Genomic DNA, 14075 nt, shown 5'->3' with positions numbered 1-14075 from the left:
TGCCACACTTATCGGAGGGCGCAAGGCGCGCTCCTTATCGCCATCACCACAGAGTTTCCCCCCAGTTCCTTTAATGACTATTCAAAGGAACGACATAGGTTATGAAATTATCTTAGAGGATCCGTACTGTCGGGTATTTTTTACATGATTACAAAATTAGAATATAAAATTAGAAAAGATCAAAATGCAATTCAATATATAACAAGGTATTGACACATATAATAAACATGAAATAACAAGAAATATGTTAAGATATGAATTTAAAAAAAATGTTTTAAATTGTTATGTAAGAAGCAAGTTTCTTAGGGAAGTGAACATGTCTTTCCGATCTGGTGACAGTTTGTGTCTTAGAGAGTTCGTTTGCAGATTTATTCTGCTGAACTGTCTTTAAGTCTTTATTTGTTTTCAGTTCAGGCAAATTAGAGTCCGAAAGCAAATAGGCTGGTTTCACACGGTCTATAGACACAGTAGATTTCAGACCGTTAACATCAATTGTGAAAGTTTTGTCCGTTCTAGAAAGGACTTTATGCGGACCTGTGTATGGTTGGCACAGAGGTGGCTTTACTCGATCGACACGTAAGTATACATGCGTACACGACTTTAAGGTAGCACTTACGTAACATTTTTCTTGGCAATGTGCAGATGTTGCTATTGGATTCAATTGTTGCATTCTATGCATAAGATTCGTGATAAATTGTGTGTCATACGGAGATATCTTAGATGACGTTATCATATCACTAGGTAGCTTGAGAGTTGTGCCGTACACCAGTTCAGCACAAGATGACTGTAGATCCTCCTTTACGGCTGTCCGAATACCAAGCATAACAACTGGTAGTGTTTCAGTCCAGTTATTGGTCTCGTGAGCCTTGAGAGAAGATTTTAAATGTCGATGAAATCGTTCAACAATGCCGTTGGACATTGGATGATAGGCTGTTGTTGTGATTCTGTTCGTACCCAAAATGCGCGTGAATTCTGCAAAAAGTGCGGATCTCATTTGAGAACCTTGGTCTGTTGTTATGATCGATGGGCAGCCAAAACGAGATATCCAACAGTTGAAGATGGCTCTGCAAATGGTTTCCGTTTTCATATCCGGGATGGGAATGGCTTCAGGCCATCTGGAGAATCTATCTATTAGAGTCAAAAGGTACACGTTGCCTTCTGATGGAGGTAACGGTCCGACGATATCCATATGGATTTCTGAAAAACGTGCATCAGGAAGAGAGAATGTGCCCAGTGGTGCTTTAGTATGCCTAGTAATTTTCGATTTTTGGCAAGATTCACAGGATTTCACCCAATTTTTGATATGACGTTTCATATCGGGCCATACATAACGAGAACAAATAAGCTTCGTAGTAGCTGCAATTCCTGGATGTGACAGATTATGCAGATGATTAAAGATGAGTCTGCGAAAGGAATTCGGAACAAATGGACGAGGAATGTCTGTTGATATGTCACAAAGAATATTACTATCAGAATATTGGCACGGTTTAAATTCCAGTTTCAAAGATGATGTGTTGTTTTTGAGAAGGTCTTGTACCTCCGGATCATGCCGTTGAGCTTCCGAAAATTTTTTAAAATCCAAAAATGGAGATTTTGTTATGCAATCAATTTCGATTCTTGAAAGAGCGTCAGCAACGACGTTTTTTGAACCTTGCACATGCCTAATATCAGTAGAGTACTGAGAAATAAAATCTAAATGGCGCAATTGTCGAGGTGAACATTTATGAGGGTTCTGTTTAAAAGCGTATATTAACGGTTTTTGATCCGTATAAATTATAAAATTTCTGCCCTCTAACATGTGTCGGAATTTCTTAATTGCAGAATAAATAGAAAATAATTCCCTATCGTACGCGGACCATTTCTGTTGACTTTTACTGAGTTTCATAGAGAAAAATGCTATAGGTTCCCATGTTTGTTGAGACAACTGCATAAGTGTGCCGCCGATTGCGACGTCTGAGGCATCTACCCAGATGCTTAGCTGGGCTCCGGGAATAGGGTGTCTCAAAAGGGTAGCCTGAGCAATGGCATTTTTGGCAGCAATAAAGGCTTGTTCAGCATTCTCGTTCCAATTTAATTGTGGGGATGAATCCTGAACACGAGAACGAGGTTTCTTTTTATTAATATAGCCTTCTGACAATTTTATTAAAGGAGAAAGAATATGTGCTACTTTAGGTATGAAACATTTGTAAAAGTTAAACATGCCTAAAAATCGGCGAAGCTGAGTGAGAGTGGTAGGTTGAGGAAAATCTAAAATACATTTGACTTTGTCAGGAAGAGGTTCAATTCCGTTTTCACTAAGGTGAAAACCTAAGAAATCAATAGATGTTTGACCAAAGGTGCATTTTGAAACATTTATGCAAAGTCCATATTCCTGAAGTTTGGAAAATAAAGCTTTCAAATGCCTGCAATGTTCCTCAGAATCTTTAGAGGCTATGAGCAAGTCATCGACAAAAGCGTAAACACCTTCTAAATCCCGCGTGACTTCATCTATAAAACGTTGAAAAGTCGCAGATGCAGCCGAATTGCATACGGATACTTTCGAATAAACCGAATGGTGTGCATATGGCAGTTTTGTGGATGTCGGCTGGGTTAATTGGTATTTGATGGTATGCCTTAATCAGGTCGACATGACTAAAAATTTTAGTACCGTGCAATGCAGCAGTAAAATTGGCTAAGCATGGAATAGGGTATTTGTCTTTTATCGTTTGAGCGTTCAATGCTCGATAATCTCCTACAGGTCTCTATTCCAGACTTCCCTTTTTTGGAACCATGTGAAGTGGGGATGCATAATTGCTGCTCGAAGGTCTCAAATGCCCCAATTGCATCATAGTTTGAAATTCTTGTTTTGCTATTTTTAAGCGATCTGGAGCTAACCGACGAGGTTTTGCAACCACAGGTGGACCTTTAGTTATGATATAATGAACGGTGTTATGTTTAACAGGTTGGTTAGGATCTGGTAATCTAGTAACTGAAGGAAATTCTTTTAAAATTTTGTGATATGGTGTATCACTAAATACAGTTTTTACTGAATAAATGCTTGCATTTTTCACGCAACCGATGGTTTTAAAATGTGTTTTTAAATCTTTGAGACATTTGTTTCTGAGATCAGGCACCAATTCAAAGAAATGGAGAAAATCTGCTCCAAGAATGGGTGTACTAACATTTGCTATAAGAAAAGTCCATGTAAACTGTCGTCTTAATTTGAAATCCAAAGAAAGTGTTTTTTGACCATAAACATGAATAGTAGAAGAATTAGCAGCGAAAAGTGTTTGTTGGGACCAATTCCGTTTTTGAGAATTATTTGCTGGAAGTAAGGACACGTCAGAGCCGGTATCGACCAAGAATGAAAGGTTTGTTCTACGGTCACGAACGAACAGGCGACGTGAAACTTGAGGCAAAGAATAAGTCGCCTCTATTCTTTGCTGGTTTCGTTTCCCTGCCATGAACAAGGTTTTGTACATTTGTCATCTCTACACTTTTTCCCAAAACGTCTATGATACCAGCAAACAGAATAATCTCTCCTTTTGGAATTGCTTCTTTCCTTATTGCGATCTCCGCGATTTGGCGAGCGACCACGAGAAAGAGAAATGCGATCAATACGTTTGTTTAATTTTTCTATTTGTTTAAATAATTTATCCTCAAGAGACTGATCGACTGTGCGAGAAACGGCACAAGTCCCTGGGGTTGGATTTACTTCTAAAATTCTGTCGGCAATTTCTGCAGCTTTATCTACAGTTAAATTGGACACCGCTGCCAAAATAGACTGAACAGTCGAAGGCAAACGTTGAAGGAATAATTCTAACATTAAGTTATCAGGAACATTTAAAGATTCTGCTCGACGTTTCATATTTCTAAGCAAATCGGAAGGTTTTCGAGAACCTAATTCTTCTCCAGATAATAATTGGCGAATTTCTTGCTGAGAAGATTCTTCTGAACGATTTATTAATTCAGTTTTGAGCTTTGTATATGGATCAATAGGGTCTGGTTTCATAAGTAAATCCCGTACTATTGATGCAGTATCTGGAGGAAGATGAGCAACTATATAATTATATTTAGTAATGGATTCTGTGATAGGTTTGGGGGTGGCAAGAGCAAAGGTACTTTCACACATAATAAACCATAAAGATGGGTCTGATCGGTTATAAACCGGAATTTGGACGGCATGAACATCAGACATTGTGCAGGGTTTTTAAGCCAAAATAAAAGCAAAAATTTTAACTAAAGAAAATGAAATTAAATGATAAGTAAAAACAGAATTATAAAATGATCTATAATTACTACTCATCTGTGATCCGGAGGACGAAAACCGATGTAATCTATTACTTCTGGTTTGGAGATCTTGAGTGATGGCTTGTAGTCAAAACCGAAAGTGCTTGATTTAACACAGTCCGGGTTACCATTATGGAGATTTCCGGTTTGTTTTTACCACCAATCCTCGAATTCCATATCACAGATTATGTTCGTACTGCATTAATATAAATATTAACAAGACATAGTGCACAATAAAAATTAAGCTTTATTTCGGAACATCGCGCATACTCCCCGACAGCCTGCCTGTTTCGCTCTGCTCGCTACTCGTAAGAAATTTCTCCTCTAGGGTTGCCACACTTATCGGAGGGCGCAAGGCGCGCTCCTTATCGCCATCACCACAGAACCAGAACCTTCGCCGATACCGGCGTACATATATATGATACTCGGCCAACCCGCCGATCTTGACGTCATCGGCCAATCAGCGGCAATCACGTTAGCTTACCGCCGATCAACCTCCAATCAAAATTTGCATGTGGAAAACTAAAGCCAACAAATGGCCCTCTTTTCCCCATGCAAAGACAAAAACAAAACTTTCACAGAAGTTCATAGTTCAATTCTATTATAGGAAAACACTTACTGTCTTTAAACACTGAAAACATCTAAACAAAACTTTCTTAAATTAACAGCAGTCGCTGCTTTTGTAAATAAGTCAGCAGTATTTAATTTACTGGTGATAAATTCAAGGTCAAACACTGTATCATTTACTAGTCTTCTAACAAAGTGATATTTTACGTCTATGTGCTTAGTTCGGCGATTTTCTATTGGCGATCTAGAAAAATCAATGGCAGACTTGTTATCACAAATATTTTTCACTATACTGGTATGTTTATATGGATGAACTAATTGTCAGTTAGATGTAAAGAACGCATATTTATATGCAAACCTAAATGAGAAAATATATATGACCCAACCAGAGGGATTTATCGAAGAGAAAAATAAAGTGTGTTTATTACACAAGGCCATTTACGGTCTACATCAAAGCGGCCGTGAATGGTTTTGTGAATTTGAAAATACTTTAGAAAATCTACATTTTAAGAAAATACACTGGTGTAATTGTGTTTATAAGGGTTCAAATGTAATTCTCTTGTTATATGTAGATGATATTGAGAGTTTACAGTCTCTTAAATTAAACTTTTTCTAAAATTTCATCTTGTAAGACATTTTTCGTCCACATTAATTCCTTCGCTGCTTCAGATAAGGCAATATACTCCGCTTCCATGGTCGATAAACTTACACATTTTTGTTTAACAGTTTTCCAGATTACCGGTACTTCATCTAAATATAATATAAATCCTCCCATGGACAAGTGGTCATTTCTATTACTTGCATAATCAGCATCTGAATAACAATATAAATTTAGATGTTTAATCTTCGATAAGTTTAACTTATATAATTTAGTACTATTGAGATAACCAAGCAATTTCAACAATGCTTCCCAATGCCTAATTCCAGGATTCTCCTGAAATTGTGATAAGATATTCACTGCATATGTAATATCAGGCCTTGTCCTGTTAGCTACAAAAACTAAACATCCTAACAGATTTCTAAAGGGTAATGTATGCATTTCTGTAATTTCTGCACTTGTAGATGGACAATCTAATTTTGTAAGAATAGTGCCCTTAGCTATGGGAAGTGAAGTTATTGGTATCTGGAAATGTTTAAATTTTTCAAAAATTTCTTCGATATATTTTTGCTGATGTATAAAAACCCCATTCTCATTCTCTAAGAATTCAATTCCAAGTAATGTTTTAGTTTTGCCTAATACTTTAAGATCAAAAAACTTACTCAGCTGTGAAATTACTTTATCTATACTATATTGATCTTTACTAAAAATCACAATATCATCTACATATAACAAGAGAATTACATTTGAACCCTTATAAACACAATTACACCAGTGTATTTTCTTAAAATGTAGATTTTCTAAAGTATTTTCAAATTCACAAAACCATTCACGGCCGCTTTGATGTAGACCGTAAATGGCCTTGTGTAATAAACACACTTTATTTTTCTCTTCGATAAATCCCTCTGGTTGGGTCATATATATTTTCTCATTTAGGTTTGCATATAAATATGCATTCTTTACATCTAACTGACAATTAGTTCATCCATATAAACATACCAGTATAGTGAAAAATATTATGATTGAAAAATTTACTACAGGACTGTAAACGTCATCAAAATCTTCACCTCTTTTCTGCCTGAATCCCTGTGCTACTAAGCGTGCTTTGTATCTAACCACTTGATTCTTTTCATTTCGTTTTAGCATATAGACCCATTTGTTTCCTATTATAGTTTTATTTTCTGGCTTTTCGACTAATTCCCAAACCTTTCTTTTCTTTATTGTGTCGATTTCTTCTTTCATTGCCTTATCCCATTCTTCGGCATTTACTGATTTTCGTGCTTCTTTAAAATTTTGTGGGATAACTATTTCTACGGAATTTGCCTCTTCAGACACAGAGCTAGTCTGCTGTTCTACGAAATTAACTTTCCCCGAGTATTCATTTTTTCCACTAAAATCGAACTTATCTTTTTCATATTTAATATTTCTTGCCTCACAATACTTTTCAATATCATTATAGGATCTAAAACGGGTGTCTGTTCCCTCTACATAATAATATATGTCTGTACGTGTTCCATCTAGCCTTTTAACTGCTTTTCTTTGCCAGTTTAAGTCTGATACTTCTTTCGGAGTAGATTTGTCATCTGACAACTTTATTTCTTCTCTAGAAATTTCCTGTTCTTCATCTGATTCTGCTAATAGCTCAGATTCCTCTAGTCTTTTAAATTTAGGTTTTGATTTCTGTTCCAGGATGCCATTTGCTGCATACAGTTTTTCATCGAACTTCACATTACAGGTTTCTATTAATTTGCGTTCTTCTGGCAGCCATATCCCATAACCCCTAGTTTCCTTCGCATATCCTACCATGATTCCTTCTTTGCACCTCATTTCTAATTTATTCCTAATCTGTTTTGGCACGCCAACATAGGCTTTACAACCAAATACTTTAAAATAAACAACACTGGGTTTTCTATTTAGGAACATTTCATAAGGGGTTCGGTTGCTTTTATGACATATTCTGTTCCACGTATGTACAAAACAGCCAAGAGCTTCTGCCCACCATTCTTTTCCCATTTTACCGTCATTAAGCATAGCTTTAACTGCGTCTAATGCCGTTCGGTTAAAACGTTCACACACACCGTTCTCTTCTGGGGTGTACGCGTTCGTGCGTTCAACACTAATTCCATTTTCGGCTAAGTACCCTTCGAATTGCCTGTTACAGAATTCCCCACCATTATCGGTGCGTATACTTATTAATTTTCTATTCGTCAGTCTTTCCATTTGCCTATGATAATTCTTAAAGTTGTAGAACGATTTGTTTTTATTTTTCATACAATACACTGTTACTAATCTACTATAGTCATCTACAATAGCAAGAAAATATTTACTCCCACCCTTAGATGGAACTGGTAGTGGGCCACAAACGTCTAAATAAACCAACTGCAATGGTTTATCCGATCTCTTCGGAACAGATTTAAAAGTTATTCTACTAGATTTAGCAATAATACACGATTTACACCTCTCTATTGGTTTTTTAATTTCTGGTAACCCTTTCACGCTTTGATTCTTACTAGTTTTCTTAATATAATCAAAATTTACGTGGCTAAATCTCCGATGCCATAGCATTGCATCGTCTACTTTATTTAACTTTCCAATTTCTGTACCGTAACCAGCTTCCCTTTTACCTGTTGCATATCTAAATGGTTTTACGTGATAAAGTCCGTCATATCGTTTAGCATAGCATAATCTATCCCAATTATTAAAGTATATCCACATCTTCCCTTTTGAAATCACAAAATGAGCACCAGCCTTTCTAACCTTGCTCCCGATAATAAATTTCTTCTTAGATTTGGATTATGTAACACATTATCTAACTCAATCCAATTTATTCGATTGCCTACTTTTACTGCAAATTTGACAGTACCCTTTCCTAGTACTTTACTTTCACAATTTCCTACAGCTAAAGACATACATATATCGTTTATTTCTTCAAAATTTGTCATTAAATTTCTATTATTACAGAAATGAGTTGTAGCTGCAGTATCTACGACCCAATTAAATTTATCTGCGTTACCTCCTTTATCTGTAGTTGTTACATAATTTTCTACTAACATTAATTCTTTATCTTTAAACTGTCCATTTTTATCGTCTATTTTAAACTTCTGATTTTTACTTACATTTTCTTTACATTGAGCAATTAAGTGCCCAAATTTATGACATCTGAAACAAGGTCCTATTCTCATATTCCCCATTTTTTTCTTAGATTTAGTTTTATTTTCAACTTTATCTTTCCCTGCGTTTAAACTAATAGTATTAAACACGCTTACCTTGCTGTCTTCTAAATCGGCAATTACCTGGCGAAGTCAGCTTTCTTCCCTTACCAGCTCTTCAGCAATTCTTTCCAGTGTAAAATCTTCGTCCTTCCACCTATAGATCAATTGTACAATGCCGGAGTATTCCTGGGGTAATCTCCTTATTGCCTGGAATCCTATAAAAAGATCTGCCAAGTTGTGACCAGCTTCAGCCAACTTCTTTGCAGTCATTCTTATCCTCGCGATAAATAATCCTATTTCTTCATTTGGCGTATATCTAATACTAAAAAATTCATCCAGTAACTGAATTATCCTTGCTCTTGTTTTGGGTTCGAATTGCTTCTGTAGAACTTCCCACGCTTCTTTACCACTTGAACATTCTTGTATCAGCGGCCTGAACTCAGCTTTAAATCCGTAATATAATGTAGTGAAGGCTCTGTTCTCTCTTAGTGTGAACTCCTGCTTTTCACGTCTTGTTGCACTTTTATCTAATTCTTCTTCTTTGTCCTCTATGAAGCTCCAACAATTTTTATCCAGTAACAGCATTTTCATGTCGACTTTCCATCGATCCCAGTTGTCATGGTTTAACAACTCAAAACCTTCAGGTAGTAATGTCATCTTCAATTAAGTGTGAGCACAACGACTTGAACAAACTTCTAAGAAAGGTCAGCTTCTTTTCGTGGATAACGGCCCTCTTCACCTAAATTCCTTCAATGCTGAGTTGAACTGGATGACTGATTAGCTGTTGGCGCTGGGCCCATAACCCTGTTGTCAGTGGTGATAAAGGAAAGCATATTTTGTTTCCCTTAAATAAAGCTAAGACTAAACTAAATAAAATTCATGCTTTATTCCGTAAATAAAATAAAAGAGCTAACACTGTAGCCTTTACGTTTAAAATCATTTGATTGAAAGCAAACTAGCATAATGCTAACTTATAATCACACAAGAGAACAAGAACCAGAACCTTCGCCGATACCGGTGTACATATATATTATACTCGGCCAACCCGCCGATCTTGATGTCATCGGCCAATCAGTGGCAACCACGTTAGCTTACCGCCGATCGACCTCCGATCAAAATTTGCATGTGGAAAACTAAAGCCAACAGTTTTTGCCATCTAAACCATATAGGAACCATATAAGAATAATTAGTCTAAAAGAAGGTTTAATTTTCATCAATTTTTAGAGTACTTTTTCATGGATTCGAATAATCTAGCTCCAACTGTAGTTGTTATTAGCTCTTATCATGGTATGTTGATTTTTTTCAGTGGTGTTATCTGTGACTTAGCCTGAAGTATTGGAACTTTCACTAGAACAACCAATAACTTTATTTCTAAAAAAGATGCAGGCTGAAAAGGCTATCTGACTTGCATCTACAAAAGTATGTATGCTCAAGTGGAACTCCATAGTGACATCTAACATCTTGAAATCTGTATATTTTTCAAATGGTGCAGTCGTTTGACCACTTCAGAAATTTTCTTTCAATTTCTTCATTTACTTCATCATTCCAAGATTCTTCCATTTTTCATGCAGCTTTAAGTAAAAGTTTAGCTTGCACTGTAGCAGGTAAAAGAAAGCATATAGGATCAGGTATGTGACTTATGAGTGAAAGAATTTTCTGTGTAGTTATTTTTCCCCCCTTTTTCATCAAGTTTTAAGTTTAGGTATTGATTTCTAAATGTTTATGAATATTTGCCCCATTTGTGTTTCCATACGTGTGACTTAGGAACTGTAGAAAAATGAGCAGGAATTACAGTGCTTTCCCATCCTGTAAGATCAAATATTCCTTCTTTTATTATGTTTGCAGTGGATTCAGTGAAGGTGTTTAACTCTGAAACTGTCTTTATATTTATTATGCTAGTATCAACATTAAATTTGACGCATAGTTTTTTTCAGTACTTCTTTAGAGTATTGCTCTTTCCTCAGTTCTTTGGAGAAATAGTGGCTGATAACTACCATCAATAAAAATGGACTACTGGCAATACCAAATATCACACGAGTGTGATGAAATGTCTTTATTCTACCGTCATCATTATAGCAAAGAAATCGTAAGAAATCTCAATCTGTTTCATTTAGAGATATCTGTAAAAAAGCTCTTCTAATGTCTGAAATCACACCAATTTCATACAAGCAAAATCTTGCTACAATAGAAGAAGTAGTTTTGATCAAATTAATTCCAGTCTGTAAGCATTCATTGCAAAGTTAGCTGATTAAAAGTAAGGATGTCTGATTAAGAAGCTCTGCCAAAGCATCAAAGGCTAGTTTTATTTTCATTGACAATATTGAGGATTTTTCTTTAATGACTAGATGATGTGGGAGGTTATGAGCAATGGGTAAAGACAGCTTCCTTTTGGGAGCTGTCTTTACTCATTGCAACTAATGGTTGCAAGAAGGTAAGGACTCTCCTTCTTGCAACCATTAGTTAAACACTTCATGATACCAGATTTTTCCCAAATTCTTAGTAGCAGATTCCAGTCTTCTCAAAGAAAGGTCATACTTGTAAGGCAGTATTCTCAATTTTTCCAGGCTATTATTCTTACCCTGTGTGTTTACAACCAGAGTCTGAAGGAAAACTTCATTTGTAGCATGTGAATTCAAAGAATCGATTGTTTTCTTTTTTTCTTCCCCCCTCATCATTTTTCTGCTTATGCATTTCACTGGACTTATCACATTCAAGATTGGAAGAAAAAAAATTCAGATGTCCTTCTGAAAAGATCTGACACCTAACATTTGATCAGCATTGATTACTGAGGTGACCATTAACCATGCATGTTCTGCATAAATCTTCCTTTTTTACCAGAGACATTTTTTCATCTAACGGAGTGTAAAACATGTTTTTACAATTACACCTTTCATGATCGCTTAAACAAAACGAGAAGGTATTGCTTCACAATTCATCAGAGGAAGGAATATTTTGGCTAGTTGCCTAGTGCTTGGGATTAGAAAGAGAATAAATATCCACTCAGTTTAATTTTATTTTTTCGTCTAATTGAACTTTTCTTTTCAGAAATTCAGTTATTGCATCAAGACTCAAAATATTTTGTTCAGGTTCAGTAATTTTTCAAGTGATTGCAACACACGAATAGGAATAACACACAGGCATATATAAAATTGTTCCACACCTGATTAGTTGGTACACCCAAACTGCTTAGGGCTCTGAGTTGTGTTAAAAGTTTTTGTACAAACTACTCAAAGAACGTTATCCAAAACAAGTTTTATGTACTCTTGAACATAAAAATTAGCTAAGAGTTCTTTATGGCCATATCTCTCAGAAGTGCTTTCTATAGCTAAAATTTTTCGTTCTTCACAGGAAAGTATTTTACAATATCCCTAGCTTCTGATTAAATTTTTGTTCACTATCAAATAATGGAATTTATCAGCATTCATTATTATTTTCATGTATGTTTTTAAACTGATTAAAGAATGTAAGCTAGCTTTTTAAATCACCTGGGAACATAAACTTTCGGTAGATGTTGGCACAAAGTTTTACATGTATTTTCATCAGCAACTAATTTCTGATTACTCTCTGACAGTGCATTTTGGTTTCATTTAGTTTTCTTTTAATATTATCAAGAAATAATTCCCATTCTAACTGTATCCTAACCGCGTTGATATTCCCCTACAATTTAAAACTCAGGTTCGAATTTTGTATCATCTTTTATAGTATCTAAATAAGCACTGTGTGCCAATTCTAATGTTTCTGTATTCTTTTTGAATAAGAAAAAACACATGTCTGTTTCTTCATATTCAACAGTAACATCACTGAAACTTCATCTAACTTTTTATATGCTTTTGTAAATGCAGAATGTGGCTCACTTGTTTATTTTCATCATTTCCATTTTTGCCTTAAAAGTTTAAAACCTTCAAGGAAAAAATTCAATAACTTCAGTAAACTTTAGTAAAACAATAATTAGCAACTTGGAAAATGGAAGTTTAAGGTAAATCATCTTGCCTCACTCTTTCACACACATCGGACATGTTCTCAACAGGCTTGCCCACCTGAAAATGCCAAATGATGCAGCCATTGTTAATTTAATCAAATAAATGAGTGGCTTGTTAAAAATATGATGAGTTGAAAGATCTTCACTTAAAATACATTTTAATATTCTTCAGTACAGTTCATTATATACATTCACAATATGTAATATCTAAAGGGCTAGAATAATTTCTATCATCTTATCAGTTTTTCAACAACAGCTTTGTTGCCATTCTGTTATAATTAAAAGACATAAGATACCTTTTTTTCATTTTTTAAATCAATATATAGTGCAACAAGACCATAATTCTTAATTTTACAACAAACATTTAATTTTGTGAATTGCTTAATATTATTTAACATAAAATAATTTTTTTCTCCTTTTTTTCAATCATTGCTGTTTAAAGAGTTCGTAGAAATCAGTAACTGTGTTTTGAACTTATGTACAGATATTTTTTCGTAACTATATAAAAAGTATAAATGTATAATTTACATTTGCATTAATGTTTAAGTTCATAACTGTATTTGCAGGAAGTTCTGAAACGAGATTGGCTTTTTAAATTAGTGGGCCATGAAAATTTTAAAATTGGAAACAGCAATTGCTCCATTGTAATATACCCAGCAAAAGGTCTATCTTTTGAATATTCTTTAGTAGTAAATGGAAAACACTACAAGAAATTTAAAGAAAATCAATCAAAAATTCTAAAGACATGGATTGTTGATGTTGATGATGAGCCATCACGTGTCGTATTAGGTAAGTAAAGGTATATAAACTATGCAGTAAAATATTTCTTTACATGTACACTGCTCAAAAAAAAAAAAAAAAAAAAAAAAAGTGGGACAGTGCTATATTTCCCGTTCTACTGGGCCGATTGACAAAATTCAAATTGCGTTCTTCATGTCTCGAAAGCGCGACTTAGGATATATATTAGATTTATATATAGCACTATTCTAACATAGGTATTTTGACACAAAATTGGACTTTTTCTGAAATAACATACCAATTTTTTTACATATTTCGATTCTACGACTCAAATTACGCCTAAATATGAAATTTTGTAAAATTTGGAGCGAAATTTACGGAGAAATTCACAAATTTATGTTGGCACTTTTTGTTCAGTTTGCGCCAAGAATAGTTCACTTGGCGAACGTCTTAATATATGGCAACCTTGTTTCCTTTCCTGTGAGAGGAAAAAAAGTCACCATCATTCTTTTTTCCAAATAATATTCTTTATATATTTTTTATTATAACTGTTATTATTTTAAGTAATTTTTTCTTTTTCGAATTTCATTTTAATTGTTTAAGTTGCATTTTTTTCTTCGAATAACTGTTTTAAAAATTTCTATTTACCTATTCAAGCTGCGTCAATAACGGTGCAGCGTTTATTTATTTATTTTTTCAAATAGTTTTCTTT

General features: G+C 34.7%; 1 protein-coding gene across 6 annotated transcripts in view; it reads left to right on the top strand.

The window, feature by feature from the left end:
* Positions 1-14075, top strand: part of LOC118188334 (fas apoptotic inhibitory molecule 1) — a 54456-nt gene that overhangs the window by 12717 nt on the left and 27664 nt on the right. For all 6 annotated transcript variants that reach the window (XR_015042779.1, XR_015042778.1, XR_015042780.1 and 3 more), the window contains one exon: positions 13192-13414. Coding sequence is in view for 3 of the 6 variants with exons in the window: in XM_085822663.1 (XP_085678789.1) it covers positions 13192-13414 (223 nt within the window). In the remaining 3 variants the exon portion in view is untranslated. The remainder of the gene's footprint in view (positions 1-13191; positions 13415-14075) is intronic.

The sequence above is a fragment of the Stegodyphus dumicola genome, chromosome 8 (genome assembly GCF_044657685.1).
Source record: "Stegodyphus dumicola isolate Sdum_Otavi_A_Nest chromosome 8, ASM4465768v1".
Taxonomy (NCBI): domain Eukaryota; kingdom Metazoa; phylum Arthropoda; class Arachnida; order Araneae; family Eresidae; genus Stegodyphus; species Stegodyphus dumicola.
The sequence above is the reverse complement of the archived record's forward strand: the minus strand, read 5'-3'. Positions and strand labels throughout refer to the sequence as shown.